The sequence below is a fragment of the Protopterus annectens genome, chromosome 6.part1 (genome assembly GCF_019279795.1).
Source record: "Protopterus annectens isolate FY-2018-M chromosome 6.part1, PAN1.0, whole genome shotgun sequence".
NCBI lineage: Eukaryota > Metazoa > Chordata > Ceratodontiformes > Protopteridae > Protopterus > Protopterus annectens.
In genome coordinates, this window is record NC_056738.1 from 379413758 (window position 1) to 379441109 (window position 27352).

At 40.3% G+C, this 27352-nt stretch overlaps 1 protein-coding gene across 2 annotated transcripts in view; it reads right to left on the bottom strand.

Annotated features, from left to right (window-relative positions):
• Window positions 1-27352, bottom strand: part of PLCB3 (phospholipase C beta 3) — a 2354563-nt gene that overhangs the window by 918133 nt on the left and 1409078 nt on the right. For both annotated transcript variants that reach the window (XM_044075790.1, XM_044075791.1), the window contains exon 5: window positions 21502-21581. In XM_044075790.1, coding sequence (XP_043931725.1) covers window positions 21502-21581 — 80 coding nt within the window. The remainder of the gene's footprint in view (window positions 1-21501; window positions 21582-27352) is intronic.

Here is a 27352-nt window from a genome sequence, read left to right on the forward strand (position 1 = left end):
TAAGATAGAAAACGAGATTTTCCACTAAACAGACAGATTCAGTCACACAGGAAAAATTTTTAAATAAAATACAGTGGAAGCAACACGAGGACTAGGTCCTTTAAGTTAAGCGGGCCTAGCCCTGTGAAGAACCAGGTCTTCTAATTCAAACAGACCAAGAAGGCACAACACACACACACGCTCAAAGGGTAGCAAATTAACAACTGTAAGAAATTAAGACTTTAGCGGGTCCCCGCTAAAAACCACCAGTCAACAACAATCGCTTGACAGAAAATAATCAATAGGACCCCCTATTGATTAAAAACAGCGAACTCGCCAAACTAACTCTCTAGACAAGAAAACTCAACTGTGTCTAACTACTGATATACAGGAGAGTACTAATACTAGTCACACAAGGCCACAAGGCAATGTAGATAAATCCAAACTGTAAATAACAGGAAAAGGCAAAACCGACAAAACTAACGATTTAGATAAAGCGCAATTGCGCCTAACTACTGGTACACAGGATACCACTAATACGGTCACACAAACCCACAAAACAATAAAGATAAAGCCCTATAATGTATATATTCAATAACTATGCAAAAAGATAATAGAATAATGAAAACTGCAAAAACTTAGCCAGAGCCAAGAGAAGCACATCCGAACTCGTCGATGCGGCATACGAGATCTGGGGATTGCACTGGTGCATCATGGGATACCTACTTGGCCACAAGCCAACCAGAAGTCTTCTACGGTTGCCACCTTTTCAAATGCCCAAAGTGGGACATTTTTTGTAGAAACGTCAGATTTTACAAGGTAAAACATACCCACGGCCAGTACAAAGGACAGAACTTAACTTTTTTGCCGAAATAAAACTTATTATTTTAGCATTTGAATTGATTATTCTGTTTCATATGACATTTAGGTGTTTCAGATAACATTTAGGTGTTTCATATACAAAATAACTGTTTTATGCAACTATTAAAGAAAATATTGGAAATATTTTTGCCCCAAAATCTCAGGACATTTGCCATTTTTTCAGTTTTTTTGCAGGACACAACTGCCAAAAGAGGGACTGTCCCTTGCAAAGTGAGACAGGTGGCAACCCTAAAGTCTTCGAGCTTGAAAATTGGCCAAGTAGGAGCAGAGGATCGGCTCCGAACCCATATGTTAAAATGAAGGTGAGATTGGACTACCTAACATTAAATAAATAAAGATAAATAATGCAAGTAACAAAAGGGAAAGAGGACACTCCTGCCTGGTTCCTCTGCTCAAGCAGAATTTATCAGACAGGACCCCACCCACTTTAATTTCCATGTCTAATCCCTCATATATCAACCTAATCAACCTTATTTTATCAGAAAATGGAAATGCTTCCATTGTCCTGCTCATAATGTCACGCCTTACTCTGTCAAATGCTTTCTGTGCATCAAGACCCAGCAAAACAATGGTATTTTCTCACATTCTGCTTCTGTCTGATCATCAATCTCCTGTTAATGCTTCTCTAATCATCAGTGTTCTGTTAATATTGTCAAATGTTTGCCTCCCCTTCACAAAACCCCACTGATCCAGATCTATCAATGCTGGCATTACATCTGCCATGCTTTTAGTCATTATAGACACGAACACTTCACAATCATGACTGAGTATTGAAATGGGCCTGTATGAAGCTGGGTCTGATGGATATTTCCCCTCTATGTATTACAGCTGTTTCTTCCAGGATGCTGGTACTTCTCATCTTAAAATACTGTTAAACAAAACCTTCCAGATCTTTATCAGTTTTTCCCTCCTAGCTCATCTATTCCCGGGGACTTTCCTGTAGATTAGTTACATTCCTCCCTATTATATCAGCGAACGCTTAAAACAGCAAATGCTGTTTTATCGACCATTTTAAATCTAAAACGCAAAATCCCGAACACACTGAACAGCGATTTTTTTTCCCAGGGGAAAAAATCACTAGGGTATTTTCAGGACTTTCCCATTTCCTCCACTGTTGTACAATCTGAGTTGGCATATTTAAAAAGGGGGGCGGGGGGCACAGACCCCCTATATCGAGGGGGGTGTGGGAGGCGAAACCCCCCACTTTAGCAGTGATTTTTTCCCCGGGGGGAAAAAAAAATCGCTGTTCTGTGTGTTTGGCATTTTGCAGTTTCGGTTTTTAAGGGTCAATTATGCAGCATTTGCTATTTTAACTGTTCGTTGTTATAATATAGACCAGATTAGTTATACATCATAACTTCTAACTCATCTCCTCCTATCCAAACCGTTACTAATTGGGCCTCATATACGTCTGTCCATGGCATACTAAATTCTTTCATAAAAATTTCCATTTGCATCATTTCATGATTTCCATATTTCTCTGCTTCATACAGACTTTTACAGAATTTCTCAAATATTTCTAATACCTCTATAGAATCTCTTATTACCTTCCGTGTTATAGGCTCCCTAAGCTTAGCGACAGCCCTTTCTACTTTCTGCTGCCTAAGTCACTGTGCTAAAACTTTTTGTGCTCTAGTGTTACTATCAAAAAACAGTTCCTTAACAGCAGTCTTTCCAAACTCATGTATATTACTGAGGTAATACCTTACTTTCTGCTTAGTATTCTGCAGTTGATCCTCTTCTTGTTCTTTGAGAGTCCCCCTATTCTGCAATACTTGAACATCTGTCAGTCCCTCTAAATTCGGTTTACTTCTTCACCATAGCTCCCTTTCTTTTATTTCCACCCTATTTTTAAACTCCACCTTAATTTTATCCCATTCCTTAGCTATATTTTCAGAAGCAATTTCTATCCTCTTAAATAGCTCCTGTATAATCTCCATTACTTAAGGGAAATTACACAATACCAGAGGAATGCCAGGCACCCAGTATTACTGCAACACAGGTTAAAGCTCTATTGTCCAAGGCCAAGAATCCAACTTCCATGGGACCCAACAATATCCCTGGAAGTGTTCGACATTAACAACAAAGTGAACTAGCACCACATCTGTGTGCCCTGTTCAATCACAGCCTCACCTCAGGCTTTGTCCCTACTGAATGGCACACTGCTACAGTCATCCCTCATCATAAAGAGGGAGCGACTACAGATCCTGGGAATTATCTCCCCATTAGCCTGACGAGTCTGATGTGCAAGGGTATGGAGCGCATCATCATGGACCTAACTAACAAGGATATAGGGAATCTCCAAACTCTAGATCTCACTCAGTTTGGTTTTGTGAAAGGTAGATCATGCCTGCTCAACTTGGTTGACTTCTTTGAGTCAGTCACCAGAGCTGTGGATGAAGGCAAGGTGGTTCATTAGAGCCTACCTTGATCTGGCCAAGACCTTTGATACCATTCCCCACTCGGGAATCAAAAAAAAAACTCACTAAACTAGGCATCAACCCCTATACCACTAGGTGGGTTTCAAACTGGCTCACAGGTAGAACCCACAATGTGAAAGTAGCTGACTCCAAGTCAGACTGCCGACCAGTCGCTAGTGGAGTCCCACAGGGTTCAGTTCTAGGTCCTCTCCTGTTTGGTATCCACTTTTCTGAAGTCCAGGCCAACACAAAGGGACTCTGTCTGACAAAGTTCACAGTCGATTGCAAGCTGGGAGCTATTATTAACTCCCAGAGTAATGTTGCCATCCTACAGATGGTGATAAAACAGGTAAGTTGTTAAAAAGTAGCTTCCCCAAAAAATACAGCCAATAGCACTTTAAACACATACCTCAGCACCAAAAGGTAAACACCTGTTTCTCTACAAGAAATACAGTTTTAAATACGTTTAAGCAACATTTTACCATAAAAATAAAGTCATGCTTCTGTTTAAAAATTAAAAGTCACATGACAGTCAACAGAAATACTTTTCTTAGCTATATATATATATATATATATATATATATATATATATATATATATATATATATATATATATATATATATATATATATATATATATATATATATATATATATATGGGATCCGTACAGATCCCCGAAGACAAAATAACCTAAACTAATTTCGGTTTGGCATACTTGCGTGAAAGTGCTTTTCACCGAAGAAGCACTTTCGCGTAAGTATGCCTGTTTGCGAGACCGCACTATGGTGTGGATAAGGGAACATTCCCTTTTCCTCACTGTACTTCCGTCTCGGAATGAGAATATTAAAGTAGGGGGGGGGGTGCAGGGGGGCATAAACGTAGATTTCTTTTTTTTTTTTTAAACATATATTAACTAAAGCACTTTTTCGGTGAAAGCACTTTCGTTAACATATGTTCAGTGATTATGGATTCGGGACTTTGCACATTCCTGCACAAGTCCTAGATCCATATATATATATATATATATATATATATATATATATATATATATATATATATATATATATATATATACACACACACACACAAACGTGTGCGTGCACACACACACATCCATATATATATATATATATATATAATATATATATATACACACACACACATATAGCCAGTTAGCTATCCAATGAACTACATAATTATTAATGTTTTGATGGATGGATATTTTAAAACTTCCAGCATGGGGATATAATTCCAGCATTGGGGATAGCGGCAAAGTGGGGCTTTTGCGGCTAGATGGTCAGGTAACATTATTACATTGCTGAGCAGATAGGTTCCCTTTATTTTTTGTGATAGATTCTGGCAGAAGTAATAGCCACCAAAAAGGCAGTCTTCCAGGAGAAAAATTGCAGATCCACAGAAGCTGCGGGTTCAAAGAGAGGCAAAACCAATACCTGTAAAACCAGCATAAGATTCCATGGCAGCGTAGGGTTCTTGATCGGTAGCTGAAGAAGAAAGGTGCCTTTTAGGAAGGCTTTGGAGAGTTTAGAAGAAGCTAAGGAAGCCATATTATACCCCACATGAAAATTAGACATTGCTGCAAGCTGAACAGTACAGTTTTGTACCTACCATAAATGTAGATGTCCGATAGGTATGCATCTGCAGTCATAACAAATGGGTTGTCCTGCCTCAGGCAGCCCTTCGGTCGGCCGGATTCCAAAGTCTGGGTCTGGCCTCGGCTGATGTCGCACTTCACCCGACGTCATAGCTGCTGGGGTATAAAGGCATCAGCCGACGCCATTTTCCTCAGTGTTTCTTGCCCCAGATGCCAGGTGCCCTCTAGGAAGGCTAAATTTGGATTAATGCAGATAATTCCAAACAGTAGAAAGCAAAATATATATACATATATACATACAAACAAATACACCATAATAGATTCCCCCAGCTAGCTAAAAGAGGGGTAAGTACCCTAGGAATACCACAGAGGGGAAGCAGGGTGGGTAATCCTGACTGCAGATGCATACCTATCGGACATCTGCATTTATGGTAGGTACAAAACTGTACTATGTCCTTCAAGGATGCATCTGCAGTCATAACAAATGGGTAGAATACCACAGCCAAACTGGGGGAGGAGGCACTAAGATAATGATGGTGTAGTTAAGATCCCTTTTAAAACAGCAGTTGCAAAACCTGCTCGGGATCTGGAGTATAAAGGAAGATTATAATGCTTGGCAAATGTATGCACGGAGCTCCAAGTAGCAGCTTCTAAAATGTCTTTGGTAGCCACTCCTCGTAGGAAAGCTGTAGTGGTGGCTGTAGCTCTTGTGGAGTGAGGCCTGATATTTTCAGGAGTTGTCTTTCCATGAAATGAGTAGCAGAATCGAATGCAATTTCCTATCCATTTTGAGATTGTCTGTTTTGAAATTGCTTTTCCTTGCACTCCTGTTGCATATGCTACCAGAAGCTGGTCAGTTTTTCTGCTGGCCTTGGTTCTGTCCAGATAGTAGCGCAGTTGTCTGTGTACATCCAAGGTGTGTAGTAGTTTTTCCCCCTGTTCTGTGGGTTGGGGAAGAATGTAGGTAAATGTATGACCTGGTTCAAGGATACCCTGGATACCACCTTTGGCATAAAAGTAGGATTGGTTCTCAGAGACACTCTATCCTGATGGAAGATAAAGAAAGGCTGCACTGCCATTAATGCCTGCAACTCAGATACCCTTCTTACTGAAGTGATTGCTAGCAGGAAAGCAGTTTTCCAAGATAAGAACTGTAAGTCTGCTGTTGCTGCTGGTTCAAAAGGAGGAAGTGTTAACTTTTCTAGCACAAAATTGAGATCCCATGCAGGTAAAGGTGGTTTTCTTGGAGGCTTTACATTTTTGATCCCTCTCAAAAATTGTCTGAGGAGAGGATGAGAGAAGACAGGAGGATCCATATTGTACTCTGATGAAATTGCTGATGCATGTATCTTAATGGAAGAATAGGACAGGCCATTGTGGAACAGCTCTGCTAAGTATTCCAAGATGTGTGCTAGGTTTGCTAGTGTGACATTTTCTCCCTTTTTTTCACTCCAAATGAGGAATCTTTTCCATTTGGCTGAATATGTTTTCCTTGTGGAGGGTCTGCGAGCCTCCAGGATAATGTCCTTGACCCTCTGAGATAAATTAAGGTGGTTTTGTTTCATGCAATTTTCCAAGCAGTTAGCTGCAGTGTTTTTAAGTTTGGATGCAGGGTCTTGTAATTGTTCTGCGTTAGAAGTAAAGGACATAGGGGTAGATGCCATGAACGCGTCCGAGACATGCTTCTCAGTAGCGGGTACCAATGTTGCCTTGGCCAGTCTGGAGCTATCAGAATTACCTTTGGCTGTTCCTCTCTGATCTTCAGTAGAACTTTGTACATCAAAGGAAGAGGTGGAAAGGCATATACTGTTCGGTCTTTCCAGCTGAAAGAAAGGGAGTCCACCCTCCAGGCAAGTGGGTGGTATACTCTTGAGCAAAATTTCTTCAGTTGGTGGTTGTGTGGGGAGGCAAACAGGTCTATCTCTGGCATTCCCCATTTCTTTGTTATGGTTTTGAAAATATCTGGATGCAGCATCCATTCGTGAGCATCCGTGGTAGTCCTGCTTAAACTGTCTGCTAGTGAATTCTCTTTTCCTGGTACAAATCTGGCCTGCAGTTGGATGTTGAGATTCAGGGCCAAGTTCCACAGGTCCATTGCCATCCGGCATAGAGAGTATGAATGTGTGCCTCCCTGTTTGTTGATGTGCCACATGACTGTGGTATTGTCTGTCCTTATCAGCAGGTGTCCTTGCTGGATGAATGGTCTGAATGCCTCGATTGCATGTTTCACTGCCAGCATCTCCTTTAGATTTATGTGTAGATTCAGCTGGTCTTGTGACCATAGGCCTTGGATGCACTTGTCTTCCATGTGTGCCCCCCAGCCTAGGTCTGAGGTGTCCGTGGAGATGGTCTGTCTTGGATGTGGTTTGTGGAAAGGCAGTCCTTTGTTTATCTGACAGGCCTGAGCCCACCACAGGAATTCTTTTTTCAGGCATGGAATGATTGGTATCTGGGTCTCTAGACTGCGTCTGTGTTGAGACCATACATTCTTTAGGTACCATTGTAACTTCCTCATATGCAGCCTGGCCTGTGGGATCAATATTATGCAGGATGCCATGTAACCCAGGGCCTGCAGGACTTTCCTTGCAGTAAGCTGAGTTTGTCTTGTTAATGCCATGAAATAGACTGGTAGTTGCTTTTGTTTTTCCTCTGAGAAAAGCCATCTGAGTTATTGTGTCCAGTTCTGCACCCAAAAAAGTTATCCTTTGGGATGGCACTAGTTTTGATTTTTGTATGTTGACTGTGTATCCCAAGGCTTGCAGCAGTTGTATGACATTGGCCAAATCCTTTATTAGTTTTGTCTTGTTGTCCGCTTGTATTAGGCAGTCGTCCAGGTATGGGTAGATTTGAATTCCCTGAAGCCTGCAATGAGCAATAACTGATGCCAGGCATTTCGTGAATACTCTGGGCGCAGTAGATAAGCCAAAGGGCAATGCTGAGAATTGATAATGCTCTGATCCTGCAAGAAATCTGAGGTGTCTTCTGCAATCTGGTCATATAGGGACGTGCAGGTATGCCTCCTTGAGATCTAGAGTCACCAGCTAAGACTCCTTGCCCAACATGGGAAGAAGTTGCTGTAGGGTCAGCATTTTGAATTTTGGAACAATGAGGTATGTGTTCAGTGCGGACAAATCGAGAATAGGCCTCCATTGATTTTCTTTTCTTGGTACAAGGAATAGTCTGGAGTAAAATCCTTGGCCTTGTTCCATAGGTGGTACCTTTTCTATTGCTCTCATCCTTAGTAAGCTGCTGATTTGTTTTAGAGCCTCTGATTTCTGGCTTGGTGGAAGGTTTGGCATTCCTCTCTTTTTTGGTAGAGTGTGGAAGTGAAACCTGTAGCCCTTGTCTATTGTTTGTAAAGTCCATTTGTCTCCTGTAATACAATGCCAGTTTCTTGAGAATAAGGCTAGCTTTCCGCCCAAGGGTGCTTCCAGTTGTTCCCTGGTAGGCGGAATCAGAGCCAAGTCATTGTGTTTGTCCTGTAGAAGTGGTTGCAGTCGCATCTGTGGCGGCACTTCTTTGGTTGGCAGGTTGCCACTGACGACCCCTGTAAGCACCCCTAGATTGACCTCTGCCTCTTGGGCGTCTATTTCTGCCTCTCTGTGGTCTGGAGGTGTCTGGAAAGGACCAATTCTTTTAAGGCCAATTTCTGCTAAACCTTGGAGGTTGGACCTGCAAAAAATCCTTGACTGTTTGGACAGATTTTGCTTTTTCTTCCACTTTCTTTAGAACCTCCTGTGCAAGGGAGCCAAACAAACTTTGCTTCTCCATAGGGGGCATCCAGGAGCTTAGACTTAACATGGTCTGGTAAGGATTGTTCTTTTAACCAGGCATGCCTTCGAATCACTGCTCCAGTCATAGCTAATCTAAATGAAGCCTCCAGTGCATCATAGCCACATTTTAAAAAATGATTACTGACCTGCTGAGAATTGTGTACCAAATCCTGAAGGGACTTACGGTCTAAAGGGTCAGGAGAGGCCAGCTTTTTATTCAGTTGATCTAACTAAAATTCCTGGTACTGAATCATGTGAAATTGACAGTTTAAAGCCCTGGCAGAAAGAGTAGCAGATGTATAAACCTTTTTACCCCATCTCTCTAATGTTCTAGATTCTCTTTCAGATGGTAGTGGGTTTTTGGCAGAGGCAGCTGCAACACCTTTAGGGCCCTGAGAAATGGTTTCTGGGTCTGCAGTATGAGCCTTATACAAGTGGTAGTGAGAATCTGGGACCCTGTAATATCTGTCAGGCTTTGCAGGGGCCGGGGGAAGAGAATCAGGGGCAGTACTGGCATCATTGTATGCATCATCAACAACTGAAAGTACAGGTGGAATGGCTAAAGGCCTATGCTGTGGTAAGTGTAAAAAAGTCCTTAGCCTTTTTCTGGAATCAGAAAAATCCTGACCCTGCCATTGGAAGTGTTCCCTCATGGAGTGTAGGGTTTCCCCAAAAGAAAATTCTTCTGGAGGTGAGGCAGAAGGAATGGAGTCTTCTGCATCAGAATCCTCATAAGGTGAGTACGGGCCTTCCTGATGGTCCGATACATCTGAACCATCCGAGGAGTAGTCAGAGGACAGAGGTTCAGGGGGTTCAGTTCTAGGCCTCTTATCAGGAGGGGGTTGTGAGGCCCTGTCTGGGTGAGGATGGGATCCCCTGATCAAAGAAATAAGGTCCTCAGCAAGGCTGAGAATCTGGGAACTAGAGGTAGGCCTGTGAGAGGGAGCTTTTGAAGGTAAGGCCTTGGAAAGTTTGGCTGCTTTAGCCCTGGAAAAGGCTTTGATAGACATAGAAGCAGGGGGTCTAGCTGCCCCACGTGCAGGAGTAGAGAGGAGTAGAGATGTCCAATGGGATAGTGTCAGACAACTCTTGTGTGCCTGCTACTTCAGCAGGAATTTCTGTAGCCGACTCAGCCATGGCCTGTGTGGCCTCGGTTATCGGAGACATGCTTTCGGCGGAAGGGAGAACCGAGGTCTCGGTTTCAGCCGAAACAGAGACACTCGCGGTAGGCCTAACCGTGGTTTCAGTCGAAACCGGGGGCCGTGAGTGTCGGTCCTTTTCTTTGCGTTTTTTAGCTAAATGTGTAGTCTGAGTCTCCGACGGCATTTTATATGCAAAAGTGGAGCCAAAAAACTCTTCGGCAAACTCTGACCGACGTCTAAGAGTCCGTCGGTTGAAGGAAGCACAGGCTAAACAAGCTGATACATCGTGGTCTGGGCCTTAGCAAGGAAGGCAGTAGGAGTGGAAATCCTTATGAGGTATTTGTTTCCCACAAGTTAAACAATTATTTACTTTGTCTGACATCGGCTGAGGCAAGAAAGAGTCTCCAATGGGGTACTTAGCTTTTTAGAAGTCTTCGGTAAGCTGAAATCTCTGGATCTGACTGACCGGCACTTGCGAACAGCTTCTGCTTCGGGCACCGCGCGGCAAGAAAGACTGAGGAAAATGGCGTCGGCTGATGCCTTTATAACCCAGCAGCTATGACGTCGGGTGAAGTGCGACATCAGCCGAGGCCAGACCCAGACTTTGGAATCCGGCCGACCGAAGGGCTGCCTGAGGCAGGACAACCCATTTGTTATGACTGCAGATGCATCCTTGAAGGACATCTTGACTGTACAAAAACTAGCACCTTGTTGAAAGATCTCTGCTAAGAATTTCAAAACAGAGGAGACTGGAGCAGTGATGGCATGCCGTGAGGTGCAGATCCAAAAATGTCTCCATTTACTGCAGTAAACCTTTCTGGTGGAAGATTTATGAGCAGCCACCAGGATCTGTGGTAGTACATATCCTGGTGGTCGATCAACCACATCCAATCATTTTCCTGCAGGAAGGGCAGGATAGACTGAAGGGTGACCATCTGGAATTTCATCTTGGCCACTGACTGGCTCAAGGTGGACAGATCCAGAATTGGTCTTAGGTCTGCCATCTTCTTTGGGACTAAAAAGAACCTGGAATAAAAGCCTAATCTGGACTGGTCTTGGGGGAAGTGTTGGACAACCCATTTTTTTTAGCAGCTTTGTAATTTCCAGTGTTGCATCCTCCCTGTGAATGGGTGGAATGTCCAGGAAGAGTCTGGGTGGTAGGGGTGACTTTAGAAAGGGGATTGAATAGCCTCTGGATATAATTTGCAACACAACAATCAATGATGGACTTCCAAGCCGTTAGGTGTAGCGACAGGCAGCCCCCGACTTCCTCCAGAGACAAGCAGTTGGGCAACCCTTCAGGGCTGCTGCGCAGGTCTGTCCAAGAAAGATTCTCATGACCCTTGATTTCTCAAACCCCCTCTGCCTCTAGGGCAGTGTCTGTCAAATCCCCCTCTGCCCCTGGGGGGAAGGTGAGTCCTGAGTGTCCTGTTTTTGAGGCAAAAGCACTCAATACTATGTTTTATTTAAGAACAATATTTGAGGATTATCCTAAGCTGTGGCATGTTTTTCTGGGACTTTCCTTATTTTGTTTTACCAGATATAGGGATGAACACAGATTGCATGCCCCCAGCTCCAGAGGGTGAGGGGGGCGGGCAGCACTCCCAACTGGATCTGGGTGTCCATATCTGCTTCGGAAAGACTGCAGGTGGAATGAGATGTGGAGGGCACGGACAGCCTGGAATGGTGGTGAGGGGAAGCCTGTGCCAGTGACCAAGTCCAAAGCTCCTCCAGCTCCAGGGAATACCAGGGGGAATGGAGCCGGGGGGCTCCGACCTAACTTTGAGAAGAGGGCCTGCCAGACCAGAGCGCTCCGGAGATCGCTTCTTGGGCCTATCCCCTATGCTTAGATGGCTTATCTCTGTCCCCAGGCTTCTTGGCAGGAGGTTGAGTCCCAGAGGCCAGGGTGGAGATGGCAGAAGAGGCCTGTGCCTCGGTGGAATGGGAGGGAAGAAGCCCTTTTAAGATTAACTCATTTCTCTTGTCCATCAGTGCTCTGGGATTAAGCCCGGCACAGATGGAATAGAAGGTCTCTAGGGGGGCTGCTCCCCAAGCATACCACGCGCGGAGCGTGGACATCAGCTGGGGAGAGCTAATGGTCACACTCCATGCATTTTCGAAACCCAGGTTTTGCAGTCTCAGACATAGCAAAGAAACCCAAAAAAAAAAAAAAACAGACACACACACACATGCTCAAAGAAAAAGGGAAAGAGGAGGGGGTGGACTTTGCCTTTTAACCAATGGTAACACGTGGTAGGGTAGGGTAGGAAAATGGAAAATTTAGCAAAAAAGGGAAATACAACTCTTACCTAAACAGAAGCTCGGAGCAACAGATCACGATGCAAGCATGAAGCATGTTAAAAGAGATCTGGAGGAAGGAAGGAGACAGGGGCATTGTGGGCAGGGGGGGAGCTTGGAGTTCTGATCAAGATGCTGGGTATATGGCCGTCGGATCCATGCCAGATTCGGTAACCCACAGGTTGAAGACCAAATGAAGACAACAACTTCAGATCTAATGTTTAGATTTTAATCATAAGCTTACCTTCAGTGCTAACAATAGCATTATAGCTTCCTTTGGCAAATCAGTTTTTTACCATCACCACTGTATAAATTAATACTCCACTTAAATTTGACCTAGCCATCAAAGACTATGATATGTCTGTTCTCTTTTGAATACTAAATCTATGTCATGGTTAGAGAATCCTTCTGTCTTGCACAGTATATCCCTCATTCATAGCTCTTAAAAACACCAAAAAAGTCATAGTCCCTCTTTATTCTTCCCTTATTAGGCCCATCAAAAGCGGAGTGTAGCCACATGAAAGTCTTGGCACCATTTCATACTATACTTCGCAACCTCTTAGCACAATCTGGACAAAAAAAAAATTGGGGGGGTTACCAAGGCCCAACAATAGGGATAGATTTTAGTATTGCTCATACAAACTTAGAACATTCCTAGAATAAAGGTTTTGCATTAGCATGCATTTTCTGAAGGAAATTAAGTCTGAAACTGAAGTATATGTCATTATTTTGTGACTATAAACCACTTTGATCTTCAACGGTTTGCCAAAAACTACACATTTTATGAAGAACGGAACAAAAATGAGGCAAAAATCTGGACATTCTGTGAAAATCTTGACAGCTGAAAGGTATGTTTCATACTAATGTTTGGGTGCGTTAATGCAATTAAAGAGGAAGTTAAGGGACACCCCTTCTGGAGCCAGGTGTCCATTTTTTTGTCTCATTTTTTTGCTGCCTTTCATTATTTATTTATTTGGAGTTTGCTCCCACTTCACTTGACCACACGGCACTTAAAGCCATGTACATCAGATGCTGCAGAGGGCAGCACCTCCCTGCAGGATCTGAGTAAGTCGCCTCTAATGCCAGACATTAGAGTTTCAAACTTTTTAATGATCGCCAAGTTCACATTTGTGTAAAAAAATGCACACACACACACACACACACACACACACACACACACACACACACACACACACACACACACACACACACACACACACACACACCTACCTGCTGTTCTATTAACTTCTCAAGCAGAATTAGAATGGTTATTTACCAAACGACCCTGATTTAGGTCCTTTGACCCCAACTCCTCCTTGGGGCACAAAGGGTTTTCTTTTTATTGATCTGTCAGGTAATAGTAAAGTAGAAAGTGCACAAAAATAAGCAGCTGTTGAACATGCTTAATACAGTGGAGAAGGTGACTCATGGAGAATTGGCCCTAAATGTGATGTCATACTTCATCTGCATATCCATAACGTTCTGCTTCAACAATTGACTGGATTGTTAGAACACTGTCACTCTTGATTATGAACTATTGTGGAAAAGATTGCAATTCTTATCCTTAATGTTGTTCTAAAATAAAGAGGCATGTGCTGTCAGAATATGAATAACTAGTACAGATAAATAAGGCAAGACAGCAGTATTCTGGTTTTATTATAACATTTGTGGTTTTCTATACTTTTGTAGGTCCTCTTTTCTTCAGAAAGGAGGAGTGGGGCATGTAAAAATATAGATAAACTTTATTAACATCTCTGTTGACAGAAGTATATCACTTTGAATTTATATTGTTACTGTCCCCCAAATCTTAATGTTTAGGAAGTCAGTGGAAATGGTAATTTTACCAGGGTATCACTTGATAGTCCCCAGTGCAACCTACTTGAGCATTATATCTCTCATGTTTATCTCAGTGGGAGGAATGTTCCTAATCTGAGATCTTAAAAAGTTCAGGTCCTCAAAGTTCCACCTTGAAAGCATCTGTCACGCATTCACTGTTAAGCTTTTTTTTTTAACCAGCATCCATGAATGTCATTGTATTTAGTGCTTCTTGCCATTAAGTAATGCCCTCTGCTGAAAATGGGCTAAGGCTCAATCGGACATACCCAGTCAACTAATGTCAAAATAAATAAATAACTAGAATTGTTTTTAACCGATAGCCATAATCTCTATCTATCTCCCAATGCGCCTTCACCAACTACATCAGAGATGCATTTGGAGAAGCAGTTCAGGATCATTGTAGAGATTTACCTGACTGCAACATCCAATCACACTTCTGATGCTTTTATTCGCAAGAAAAATATACTGGTAAGTTGAAAATGAAGAATGTACCACTTTGGCAGGACATTTTCTGATTTCAACAAATTAACAGTGCAGTGCAGTGCATTTTTTTTATGATCAGGGAGTCTAACAGCTTTAAAAAGGGGGTGGCCCGTGCCCATGCACCAATGCCTAAATCCACCACTGGTTCAGTATCCATGGTGAGTAATGAAGATGAGATCAAAGGGAAGGAGAACCACACTTGGCAAAGCCGAAAGGGAGCAATAAGGATAACTGTGCTCCTTAACCGAAGTGCTTTCTGTAAGAATTGTGAGATTACAGGTAATGGGGGATTAAGCATAAAGAAGTTCGGAGGGCCAAACATGATTACAGCATCTCTAAATGACTCGCCCACAAGGGGGATTAGGGCAAAGAACTTGCTGTACTGGGGAGGTGCAAAGAGGTTGCAGCAAGGTTGGCCCCAATGATGGAAAAATCTCTCGGCTACTAACTGATTGAGACACCATTCATGAGGCATCAGAAGGGACCTACTGAGTTTGTCTGCTAATACTTTGGACTTCCCTGGTATGTGCTTTCCCACAAGAAAATGGTTTGGATGAGACTGTCCACTGCCACTTTGTTATTGCCTCTCAACAAAGTGGGCAAGAATGGGTCCTACCCCCATGTCTGTTTATTGATGTACCAAATCACAGACATCTCAGTTGTTACTGCAATAGTCCCAAGAGGAAGGATGTCTTGAAAGGCCTGGAACGCTAATGCACCCCCCCATTTCTGGGCCATTGATATGTGAATTGGTCTTTTAGGGGGACGTCTTTTAGGGGGACCACATGCCTTGGACTGTTGGTCCCAAGAAATACCTCCCATCTCAATTGGGAGGCGTCCATGGTCACTGTGGCTACTGGAGGTGAAAATATAAAAGGACAGCCTAGGAAAACTTTGCCAACTGACTCACCAATAAAGATCTTTGCAAACTTGAGTGGGTTTGATCAGAAAGGAAAAAGGTGACGCAAGATCAACCACTGAACAGCGAGTATCCACTGAAGGATGCACATATAAAACTAGGCCATAGGAACTAAGGTTATGGCTGTTGTCATAGATCCTAGAGCTTGAAAAAAAGTCTAGCCAAGGAGAAGGGTTTGCAATAATTCGCTTCAACTGAAACCGGATTATCCTTACACTATGTGGTAGAAGAGAGGCCATCTGACTTACTGTATTCAACTGGGCATTTATGAACTCCAGGCTCTGAACAGGTTGAAAGGGAGATTTGCTGGTGCTGACTGAGATGTTTAGTGATTGACATAATTGGAGCTTCTTGTCCCTAGGTTCCTCTAGCAGAGGCATGGTTGGGGTGATGAGGAGCATGTTGTCTAGGCATGGAAATACTTGGAATCCCATCAGTCTCAAGTGAGCTGCTACCGCTGCCATACATTTGGTAAACAAGCTGGGAGCTGTGGTGAGGCCAAAGGGTAGGGGCTTTGAACTGGGAGTGACTGGCCCCCAGCCAACAGCACAAATCTTCGGGATCGCCTGTTCATCTTGATGTGGTAGTACGCATCCTGAAGATCAATGGAGCACATCCAATTGCCCTTGTGTAGAAATGTCAGAATGAACTGTACAATGACCATTCAGAACTCTGACTTCACAAAATAATTCACCTTGCTTAGATCCAGAATTGGTCTCAGGACCCCAGTTTTCTTTGGCACGAGAAAGAACTTTGAGCAATTTCTAAATCCTTTCAGGTCTGGAGAGACCTCGTGGATGATTCTTTTGTCTAGCAGCTTTTGAATTTCTTGAGCTGCTGCCTCCCTCTGAATGGGTGGGACATGGGTAAGCCTTTTTAGTTTTGTTGTGAGCATCTGGGAAAATGGTATGAAATAGCCTCTGGATATAATTTTTAGCACCCAAGAATCTTTTACTATTGAAACCCAGGTATCTGAGTGCAGTGAGAAGCATCTCCCCAACAGCCTCAAGAGATGGGCAAGTCAACCTTTCAGGAGCACTGAAGCGATTTATTGAAAAAGGATCTCAGACACCCTGGTTCTGTGAGCCTCTCCTGCTGTGAGGATGATGTTTTCCATTTGAACCCCCCTCTGCCTCTAAAGGAGTTATCCTCACGTAAATCCTGGACATATGGAACCACATTTTCTTCCCTCCTCCTATTCCTAGAAAAGGATTGTTGAGGGGTAGAAAATGTATCTCTACAGCAGATGGTCTTTCCATCCTGTTCACTCGGTGAAAGTGTTTCCTTTACAGTAAGGCCATGTAAACTAATGATAACAAAAAGGCAAGGGAAAGCTTCCGAACAAACACCAACAGCACCAGCAGTCCAGTAGTCCTTAACGCAATTTTTATTTTTTAAAACAGAAAAAAGCGTTTTTGCTACTGTCCCGTAGCTTCATCAGAGGTAAATGCAATCAGTTAACACAATGAATGGAAAAGCCTTTTAACGAGCATTAACTCTGATTATAGGAAGTGACGAAATTTAAACCTTTACACTTTTCCTCTAAACACCTTTTAACACAAGAAAGATCCACAATAATTACGTATCTAAATTAGTTACATTCATTAAAACATAACATCAGTAAAAATAATAAAAATATATAAATATATATATATCCAACAATGAATTTCTAACTCACATTATCTTAACTATAAAATGAGCAACTTTTCATACACCAGGTCTGCTGTATCATTATGTAGTACTAATACAACTCATGTCATGTCAGTAAGTACTAATGTACATATCTACAAGAAAAACCTGATGTATGCAAACTTTACATTTATCTGACAAAAATTAAACTCTATAAAAAAGAGATAATATGTACTGATTTACAAGGACAAAAAACCTCCTTATTTTAAAACGTCCTTGTTTTAAAAAATATATATAGAATTAATTTGATCCATAGGGACATTTTCCATAACGCGTATATGCTGTTTTTTTAAAAGACAGCTATACACGTATCAAATTGGTATCTCTACCGTAAATAACTACGTAATTTTAGTACTGGCGTAATATTACAATTCTCATTTAAACCGGGAGACTTGAACGCATCCAAAGTGAGTTGCCATTCAAGCTCCCGGTTTTCTAAAATGAGAGATGTTGGACCACCTCTGATGTCAACTGGGACATGGTCAATTCCCATAAACAAGAAAGTGTGTCCAGGATATGCGCCAGTATGTTTTGCTAGTGCATTTTCTTCTTTATTTTTTCTTATAGCGTAGATGTGTTCATAAATTCTTTCACGGACCTTGCGGTCCGTTTTTCCTACATAAAACGCTGTACAGCATTCGCAGAAAGCAATATATACCACTGAAGTAGTCTGACAATTAATTTTATGATGAATTTTATATTTTTTATTTCTAATGTTAAATGAATTGCCTACTTTTATATATTTACAGTAGTTGCAAGCTTCACATTTAAATGTTCCTTTTTGTCTACTAAATAAGTCACTTTTAACATTCCTTTGTAGGATCTCTTTTAAATTACTTGCTCTCTTGTAAATTATATTAGGACGAGAACCTAATTTTTCCAAAAGCATAGGTGAATCAGAAATAATTTGCCAGTTTTTAAATATTATCGACCTAATCACGTCTGAATCAATATTGAAAGTTGTGACAAAACTTAAGTTGAAAGATGGCTCAGTATGTTCCACTACATTCAATACCTCTGTTTTTTCTACACTCAAATTTAACAAATTTTCAGTTTGACTGAAAATAGGAGAACTTTGATTAAGAAGAGGCTTGTAGTAACCATCTAATCTTTTTTGACTAACTTCCTTTATTAGGTCATCGACCAACTTAACTGGATAGCCCCGATTCACAAATATATGTTTAAGAAAGGTACATTCTTTTGTGAAGTCAAGAGTACTGCACCTCCTACCAGCTCTGACTAGTTGGCTTTTGACTATTGACCGTTTTTGTCTGAATGGATGTAAGCTTGAAAAGTGTAAAAAGGAGTTAACATACGTAGGTTTTCTAAAGACTGTTGATGTTAATACTTTCTTCTCTAGGTCTTTTTCTAATTTGACATCTAAATAGTCAATTTCTTTTGTGGAAAATTTATATGTGAAGTTTAAAAATTGTGTCGTTTCATTAATTGTGTCCACAAAATGCCTTGCCCAAATGTCATCTTCACGTACAAGTATGAAAATGTCGTCGAGAAACAGTATAGAAAGTGACGTTCTTCATCAAATCATTATTGTTGAACAAAAAATGTTTTTCCCAGTATGCTACGAAAAGGTTCGCAACACTGGCTCCACAAGGGGAGCCCATTGCTACACCTTGTTCCTGCAGAAAAAACTCCTTATCAAACATAAAAAAGTTAGAAGTCAACACTATTTCAAGCATTTCTGTAACTAAGTCCATTTCAGATCTAGATGCGCCCAATTCCTCCAAGAGCAATCCTATCCATTCCACCGCTTCTAAGTGTGGAATGGATGTATACAGATCAATAACGTCAATAGTCAAAAAGTTGTTGGAAGCATCAAATGGAATATCATTGATGTTATTAAGGAAGGTCCAGGAATCTTTACAAATGCCTGGAACACCCCTGATGTATTTTGTCAATATGCTGTCTATCAGCCGTGAGCAATGGTAGGTGATGGAAGACCGTGCATCTATCAAGGCCCTCATAGGAGGAACCTGCACATTTTTATGTATTTTAGGGATCCCAAACATTACTGGCACTTTTGATGGAACAATATCAATATAATTGAAGGTGTTTAAATCAATTTTTCCTTCCAAAAAGAGATCCCTAAAATATGTCCTAGTACGCCTTTGTGAGATGTTAACCTCATTTAAGGATACCGATTTATATGCAGGACTGTCAAGGGTAGTTCTCATTTTGTCTTTATATTGGAACTCATCAAATACTACTACCCCACCACCTTTGTCTGGTTTTATAAACCTGACCAAAAGGTCAGTGAGGTAGCGCAGTCCCATTTGTTGTTCCTTTGTGATATTAAAATTAGAAGTATTTTTATTCTTCTTAGACTCTGAAAGGGAATGTCTTAAATCCATTTCACAAATGGTTTCAAACAAATGTAAGCCATTGTGAACAGGAGGATTAAATACACTAGGCATCTTTAAACCTCTAGTAACTTCACTACCAACATCGCCATATAGCAATTTTAAGTTTAGCTTACGTGTAAAACATTTTAAATCAATGATAGTTTTAGCAATATTCCCTGAGGTACTAGGTATAAAAGTATAACCTAGTGCCAATAATTCAACCATTTCTTTGTCGATATTAACACTGGTTAATTACAGTAAGGCCATGTAAAGACATTCCATCAAAGGGAGCAATGATGAAAGAAGACTTGAAAGGATCCGCAAAGTCATGTAAATGTATCCAGGCATGACTCCTAATAGCTATGCCTGAACTAACTGCTCCTCAGGTACCCTCCATAGTATGCGTTATCAGCCTCATGTACACATTAGATATGGACAATAGAGTAGCCAGTTGTGAAAAGGACTTCTTGTAGTCCTCTACGGACATGGACTCAAAGAGGAATTTGGAAAGTTCCTTGCTCAAGTCCCGCTGCAATCTTGTGATACGGGCCAAGTAATTCAGAGACCTTAAGGCAAAGGTCACTGAGGCAAAAATGTGCTTTCCAAATCTGGCCAACATCCTGGACTATCTGTCAGGGGGATGGACAAAGGAGATCTGCTCAGCTAGTGCCTTCTTTGTGGGTGAAACCACAACCACAGCATCAACGGGGACTTCCTTGCAACAGTATAGTCTGTCATTAGGTGGTGCCAAGAATTTATCATGACAGGGAATGGATTCTACAGTACACAGTTCCTTCCACGCCCAACAAGAGATTAGATCTATAACTTCATCTGCTGGGGAGTAACCCAAGACATAAATGGACAAGATCCAAAAACTTCCAGAAAGACTGACTTATCTTGGGAGGGGGTGTCTGAGGACTATCCACCTTTTTACTTAAAAAATCTCTAGAACATCTCTGAAGAAGAAGTCATTGGGTGGAGATATGAGGGACCCCTCCTCTTCAAAATCAGTGCCCTCAGTAAGATTCTGTAGAGGAATCTGTGTCCCCTTCTTATACGCTCTCTTTTGTGGAACCTCTTCAATGGGGTGATCTGGAGAGGTATCTGAAGAGAGGGGAAAATTCTAAATGGGAACTGTCTGAATGCTTGATGGTGCCAACTGTGCCTGTGGAGTAGGCCTGAGAGGATCACAGCTTGGACCCGAAGGGGGCATGGCTGTAGGATCTAACGACAATACAAAGTAGTCGAATCTCTTGGCCAAAAGAAAACCCTCTCCACTACCTCAAAGTCAGAAGGACCAGGAGAAGCTGTGGCTTGCCGCACTGGACCTGAAGCTGCCAATGCTACCACATCTTGCCCCTACTCATTCTTTTGCCTCAAAGAGAGAGTTGAACCCAAGCTCTGGGGTATATCAGGCTGAGTGGAGGATTGTGGGTAGATGGAGAAGTTCATGAGTTGGATCCAAGAGTCTTGTAAATGCGGCGGAGTTGGATCCGATACCCAGTTCATTCAGGAACGAATGAAAAAAACATAATCAGATCTTGCAATTCTGCTTAAGATTATTGTGCCTGTTAGTGGAAGCCAGTTACAGTACAGAAGGCTGCAGTAATGCTCAACGGGCATCTGTAAACCTCTTAGCCTTCATATTTAAATTCAGCAGACTAGCTAGAGATGAAAAGCTCTCGGATTGAAGGAAGCTGATTAAAATATTACTATATTAGTTCTGATTTAATCAAACATCACAGAAGACAAACTCGAATGACATATTCCTTACTACTTTCTAACACAGATTAATAGACATACTAAGGCTAAAAAATTGAAAACATCGCTCCCACAATGACAGGCACTGCATAGTAAAGCACATGACTTAACAGGTCAAGATTTCTGAGTGTGCTGTCTTAAGACTTAACCTTAATATAAACATCTTTTTGCTCCTCTGTAATTAATGGCTAACACTACAGGGAAGCAGTGGGCAACAAGACATCACAAAGTTTATACAATAAGATAGACTACTTTTCGCTCTGTTTGCCAATTCAAAACATGTGACATAAGGGCTTCTCTCCCAATATTTATGGGATGACATAAAACAATATGTATGTCTACTTACGCTTTCTTGAGGAAGGTGTTGCGAGAAGCATTATGAGCCAAGATATCTGTCGCCAATTTGAATAATTCCTCTGTCCATATCTAAAAAAAATAACCAAAATTACATTAACATTTCTTCATCTGATACATAAGACTATACCTGTATTTTGCTGCAAGAGTCTCTAACTTAACAGTCTTCAAATCTGACAAAGGGTAGGGAATCTGAGTCAGTAAGGGCTACAGTGATTTGCCAAACAATGGTAATGAACTGTAATCTGCAATTCAGAATGAGGATCCCAAAAGGAACCCTTAAAAACTAACTGGCGGACAAGACTATTGCACTTTACAACATTCTAAGCAGTTTCTCCTACCAACCTACCACAGTGGTTACACCATGGTGGGAAAAAGCCAACACCGAGGTTCGGTGTGCAGTTAAGGTAAAGGGAAACATTTGTAAATAAATAGTTGCTAATGTAAGCACAAACTAATCATCTCTGTACATAAATTAATGACTGTTGCAAGTAGCCAGAAATACCTTCAATGCACATTAAGAAAAGGTGGTGTGCTACAAATGTCAATGTACGTGTACAGCTCGGCAATTAATGCAAATTCTGTTTTTTGAACTGCAAAATTAGGAAAGCGGCTCCTGCTTAATACAGACAGCTTGCAATGAGCTGTGAACAATCAATGCTTAGCATCAAGTATTTTTTTTAACATCTTTAGTAAGCCCCTAGCATTTCAAGTTGTAATACGAATAATGTTTAGCACCTACCTTATTAAAAAGCTCAGGCACATATACTTACACAAAGCAGCAAAACCACTTTGTAGTTTACTGCAACATTTTTAATACCCTATACCATTTTATAAACTTAAAAACTGCAGTTCTGTTTTGAAATTACTGCCCAAAGCTAAAAATATGTCTGAATAACATCACTTACAATTCCATTTTCATATTCTAAGGTAACATTACAGTAGGAGTAGGCAGTACTTTGCTGTAAGTACAGCCAAGGAAATACACACCACATATGCAACAGTCATCAAAAAACCCTAATAAATAGTTATTCTAAAGGCAGGTTTTGATTTATGCTTAATTCAAGAGCAGAAGTCGTAAATCTGAGCCAGAGGGCAAGAGAATAACTTTTCAAAGTCTGCTTCAGCCACCTCTGTGGACAGTTACGGTGAGATTTTGTCAAATATGATAGCCCTACACCATGTTACTAGTTCAACTAGGAAATTTGCTTTTTACTTTAGTAAAAATCACAGGGACAGTGATTCTACATAACAGTATCATGGAATTAACCATGACTAAAGACCAGGCTGTTTTGCTAACAGCTTTTATTTTTATATAGGGCAATAACTTGTTTAAACTGGTAGAGAATGCTGTTTAAGAAATGTGTGTTGATAGTCTGTTGTGTACTCACCATAACCACATGTTTAAACAGAAGGATTGTCAGAGCACTGCCTACATTGTAGGAATGGCAGTTACTGGAAAGGATTAAGGCTATGAGCTGTAAACAAGCTATGTCCCATGGTACAGGGTTTGATTCCCTCAGCTTTCATGTGCCGACTGGTTTTCCTCGAGCAAGTCACTTAAGCAGATCTTGAGCAAGTCACTTAAGAAGACAGTGCAAGGAACATATAACCTGCGCCATCTTCAATACATCTCTAGAAAATACATCTATACTGTGTATCTATGGAGCAGTATAGATTACATTGCACTCACAACTTTATTTGACATTTTTTAACCAGGTTGGTCCAACTCAGCTAGTGCCCATTTTCAACAGAGATCCAAGGAGAAAAGCTCCAGAGCAGTAACAAAAAAATGAATATTAACACTAGGCATGTCAGAAGCTTTTTACATAAAAATAAACTTTTGCAAACAGTAGACAGACATTTAATAATGCAACCATTCAGTCTGTAAAGTTATGATTAACTGTCAAAATAGTTCATACAGCTGCACAATGTATTCAATGCTCTACCATATCCGGTGAATATAGCTCATTCAAGCCTGCTAGCACTCATTTTATTAGATGTGAAATGCTGAATTTATTGCTGGCTAGACAGCAACTGCCTGGGCTTGACACACACATAATTAAATGTAAGAATAAATAAGGCAGATGCTGTCTTACTTGTACAGCTTAAAGCATTTATTACATTTAGATTGCTTAAAGAAGACAATGATTACCATGAGCTGATATGAGTCGATTACATTACAGCAATGATGTTGTACATGGTGTGCCTCTGATGTATTGCAAGTGAGACAGAGACAAGGCAGACAATACAAGTAGCTTTGTTTTTTACCACTCCGTCAGTACTTGTTACTGCAATAAAAAGGTAAAGTAGTTTACAGCTTTATTAGTGTGATTTATACTTATCTAGTGCCAGGATTTGTTTTGGCTGCAATACAGCAGAAAAACTCCACAAATGTATAACAGTTTCAAATGTGTCTTTCATCCTCGTTTGACTTTTACTTAAGAGCACTGACACAGTTGAACTGTATTGGTTCTCTTTTAGGGAAACAATGCAGCTGCCGTTTCTGTGTTGCTCTTAAACATGCCATCAAATCTTCAGTTTCCAAAAACGTTTTGTAAGAGATGCCTTCTTAGTTTTCCATCGAATGAACAACTCAAAGCATGGGTTGTTTTCCATGTTGTCTACACCACAAATTCACCTCCTGTATCTCTGTCTCGAACAACTACAGGTACTTCACATAAGAAGATCTTAATATTCCATTCTCTAATAATTTCTAAGTTGTCTGCATTGCTGACCTAATAGCGGAGCATGCTACACACATTTATTTTAATTGAATGTTTTGAATTTGAAAGATTTTTTTCTCTTCTCACTCTTAATAAAACATATTATAAGTTATATACTTTTTCACTTAAACTGATATCTTCTACAAATAACGGAAAACACATTATCTGGATGTAAGGTCTAACATTCCAGTTTCTGCCCTGGCCCCTTTGTTCATCTCAAGGTTTCGCCTATACAGTCTTGCTTTTCATCGAGTTCATTTTATCCATTTTGCTATTAGACTGCAATCTACAATTGCTTACATTGAAATTATCCAGGTATCATGCCTTAAATACATTTCTGGGAAATGTGTTTGGTAATAATACCTTACGTATACTGGTTTTAGCAATCTATCTTCATTCTGTGCCATCAGACCTCTGCTGCATATACAATCAAAGAATACTTCTGCCAGAGGGGCGTGGCCAGGATTCTAACAGGATAGCAACAGAATTCACTTGCTCGGCTATATTTTATATTTCTGACAGGAAATATTGAATTATGTCTACCTTACAGACTACCTGAAAATAAAACATTATAATACAAGATATCCTAAAAGATAGGATCAAAAAATGTCTTGATACTTTGAAGTTTTCCTGTCAATTTCTTTACTGAGAAATTACTCTCACAGACTGTTCGAAAATGAGCCATCTGAAAGCAAACTCAAGATTCATCTTTTAAGAAAGAACTTCAGTCAGTCCTTACCAATATCCAGGATTTATCTCTGAAAATAGACAAAACAAACACTAAACTAGATAATTTAAAGAAAAGTGTTCCAAATAAATGGACAAAATTCAAGAAACACTACAAGTGCAGAATGCACAAATATCTGGAATAGACGACTCAGTGATATGGAAGGGAGACTGAAGTATGATGAAAATAATATTAAATGTTTACTGAAGCAGAACACCCTTCTCCTGAATAAGATTGATGATATTGAGAATAGATCTCAAAGAAAATACTAGAATTTTTGGCTTACCAGAGAAAATAAAAGGAAATAATATGGTAAGCTTTGTGACAACCTGGCTACCCAAAATCTGAGACTTGCCTGAAGCATTATCATTTGACATAGACACGATGCATAGACCCTTAGTGTCTACTCCATTCTCTATGAACAATGCCACTCTGAGATCTACTACTGTAAGCTTTTTTTCCTCAGTCATCTCTAAAAAGAAAACTAAAAGTTCATCTTTTGTTTCCAGCCAGACTGAAAGCTTTTTTTACTGGCTGAAAAAAAATTGTGGAATAGTGCTTCCTTAAAGTGCAAGCAAAGCGATCTAGATGGAAAACCAATGAAAAGAAGAAGAAACTGAGGGACAAAAAGTACAAAATATCTTCTTTCAATATGTAAAATAAATTAAATGTCTGATTATTTATTTTTCTCATGTTATTTCACTATCTACTTAAATCATAAATGTTTACCTCACCTGAGGTCCACATGGAAGTGAAAACAGACTCGGATTTCCCTATCCCAAAGTAAACCAATATATTTTGCCTTCATAGTAAACTTTACTATAAGATTAATTATTCATAATAGTGCTACTTCATATTTATCTGTTTTATCTAATACCAGCATTCATAAAACATATCTTCCAGATATATTGCTTAGCACTGAAAATGGCATTTGGGATGCATTATCCGTAAATGACTACATGTCACTATCTTGTATATAATCCAAGTTTTCTCTTTTCCTCTATTTAGAAGTTCAACACTATTCAACGTAGCTTGTATGGTATACTGTTTATTTTTTTTTAAAGGGTGGATTTTCTTTGCTTTAAATGATCTACTGCAGTTTCAGATCACAGAGTTTGTTAGTGGCTATCTGCCTTTGCGTCAGCTAGGAGATATTTTCAGTATTGTGCAGCTTTTGAGTTGCTGTGTTTCTGTTTGATGGGGGGAGGTTTTCTGAAGCCGCCAAAGCTGTTAGTGTGTTTGATGGCTTTTTGCTCGACTAACTGGCTTGGTGCATCTGAAAGCTTGGATATACATACTTTCTTTGTAAAATCTGAGGTCTCTTGGTTTGTGGAGTTTAAATTAAGCAAAAAGCAACACTGAAGCTGTAACTAGGGGATCAAACAAAATAAAACAGCTTGAAGTGATTTAAAAGGCATGTTATCCCATAAATAGAGGTTGTTTGCGATACTAATAAGCGTTATTTCACGGGCTGGAGGTAATTTTGAATTGTTGTAAACTGAAGTCAGGTGAAGATTTGGGGTTTGGAGAGTGTTTTGATGGACGTGGCTTTAGAGAAACTGAATAAGTGGGGAAGTTATTAGTGGCATTTGACAACTGTCTGAGAGTTTGTTCTTCTCTGTTTTTTGAACTTCCCATCATGTTTACGAGGAGAGTACTGGCAAGAATAAGCTCTGATGTCATCATTGGGCATAACTGTCAATCAAATTAATTGGGGTGGCTTTATACTCAGTGTTGTTAAATGGAGTAAAAATTGTCAATAACTTTCACTTTCCCTCATAGTTACTGATTCAATAACAAACATGATACTTAAGTAGGTCTTCTGGAATGGCACTTTTCTCAATTTAGTTTCATTATAAGAAAAATGTGAATTTAGATTTAATTGAACTGAATATGCAACAGTCTGGACTACAACATTACGCTATCAATTTAATTTATAGTTAAATCACAATTTAGAGTCAAATAGTCACTTAAAACTCAAAAGTATATTGAAATGGAACATTCATTTATTTTAAATGTTTGCAATATGAATGCTCTTTTGACAGCTAAACGGGTGTTCTAGTTGTTATTGTAATTAGATGCTATAAAGGATTTGCTACGAATAAAATAAGGGGGATTCTTATTTCAGTTAAACTTGGACATCATAGAATATATAATGGACTCCAATGTACCAATTCGTATATTGAGTTTGTGACAAATTGAAATCTTGCTGTTTGTGTTGGAAAATTAACAATTGCTTACTTCTATAATGGTAAATATGACTCACTATTTTAAGAAAATTTTACAGAGTTTATTAGTGTTACCTCAACATCTCTGTTCATCTTTCACACAAGCTATATGTTATACTCCTCTATAACTAAAACTATATGTTAACACTTTATAATTCAACA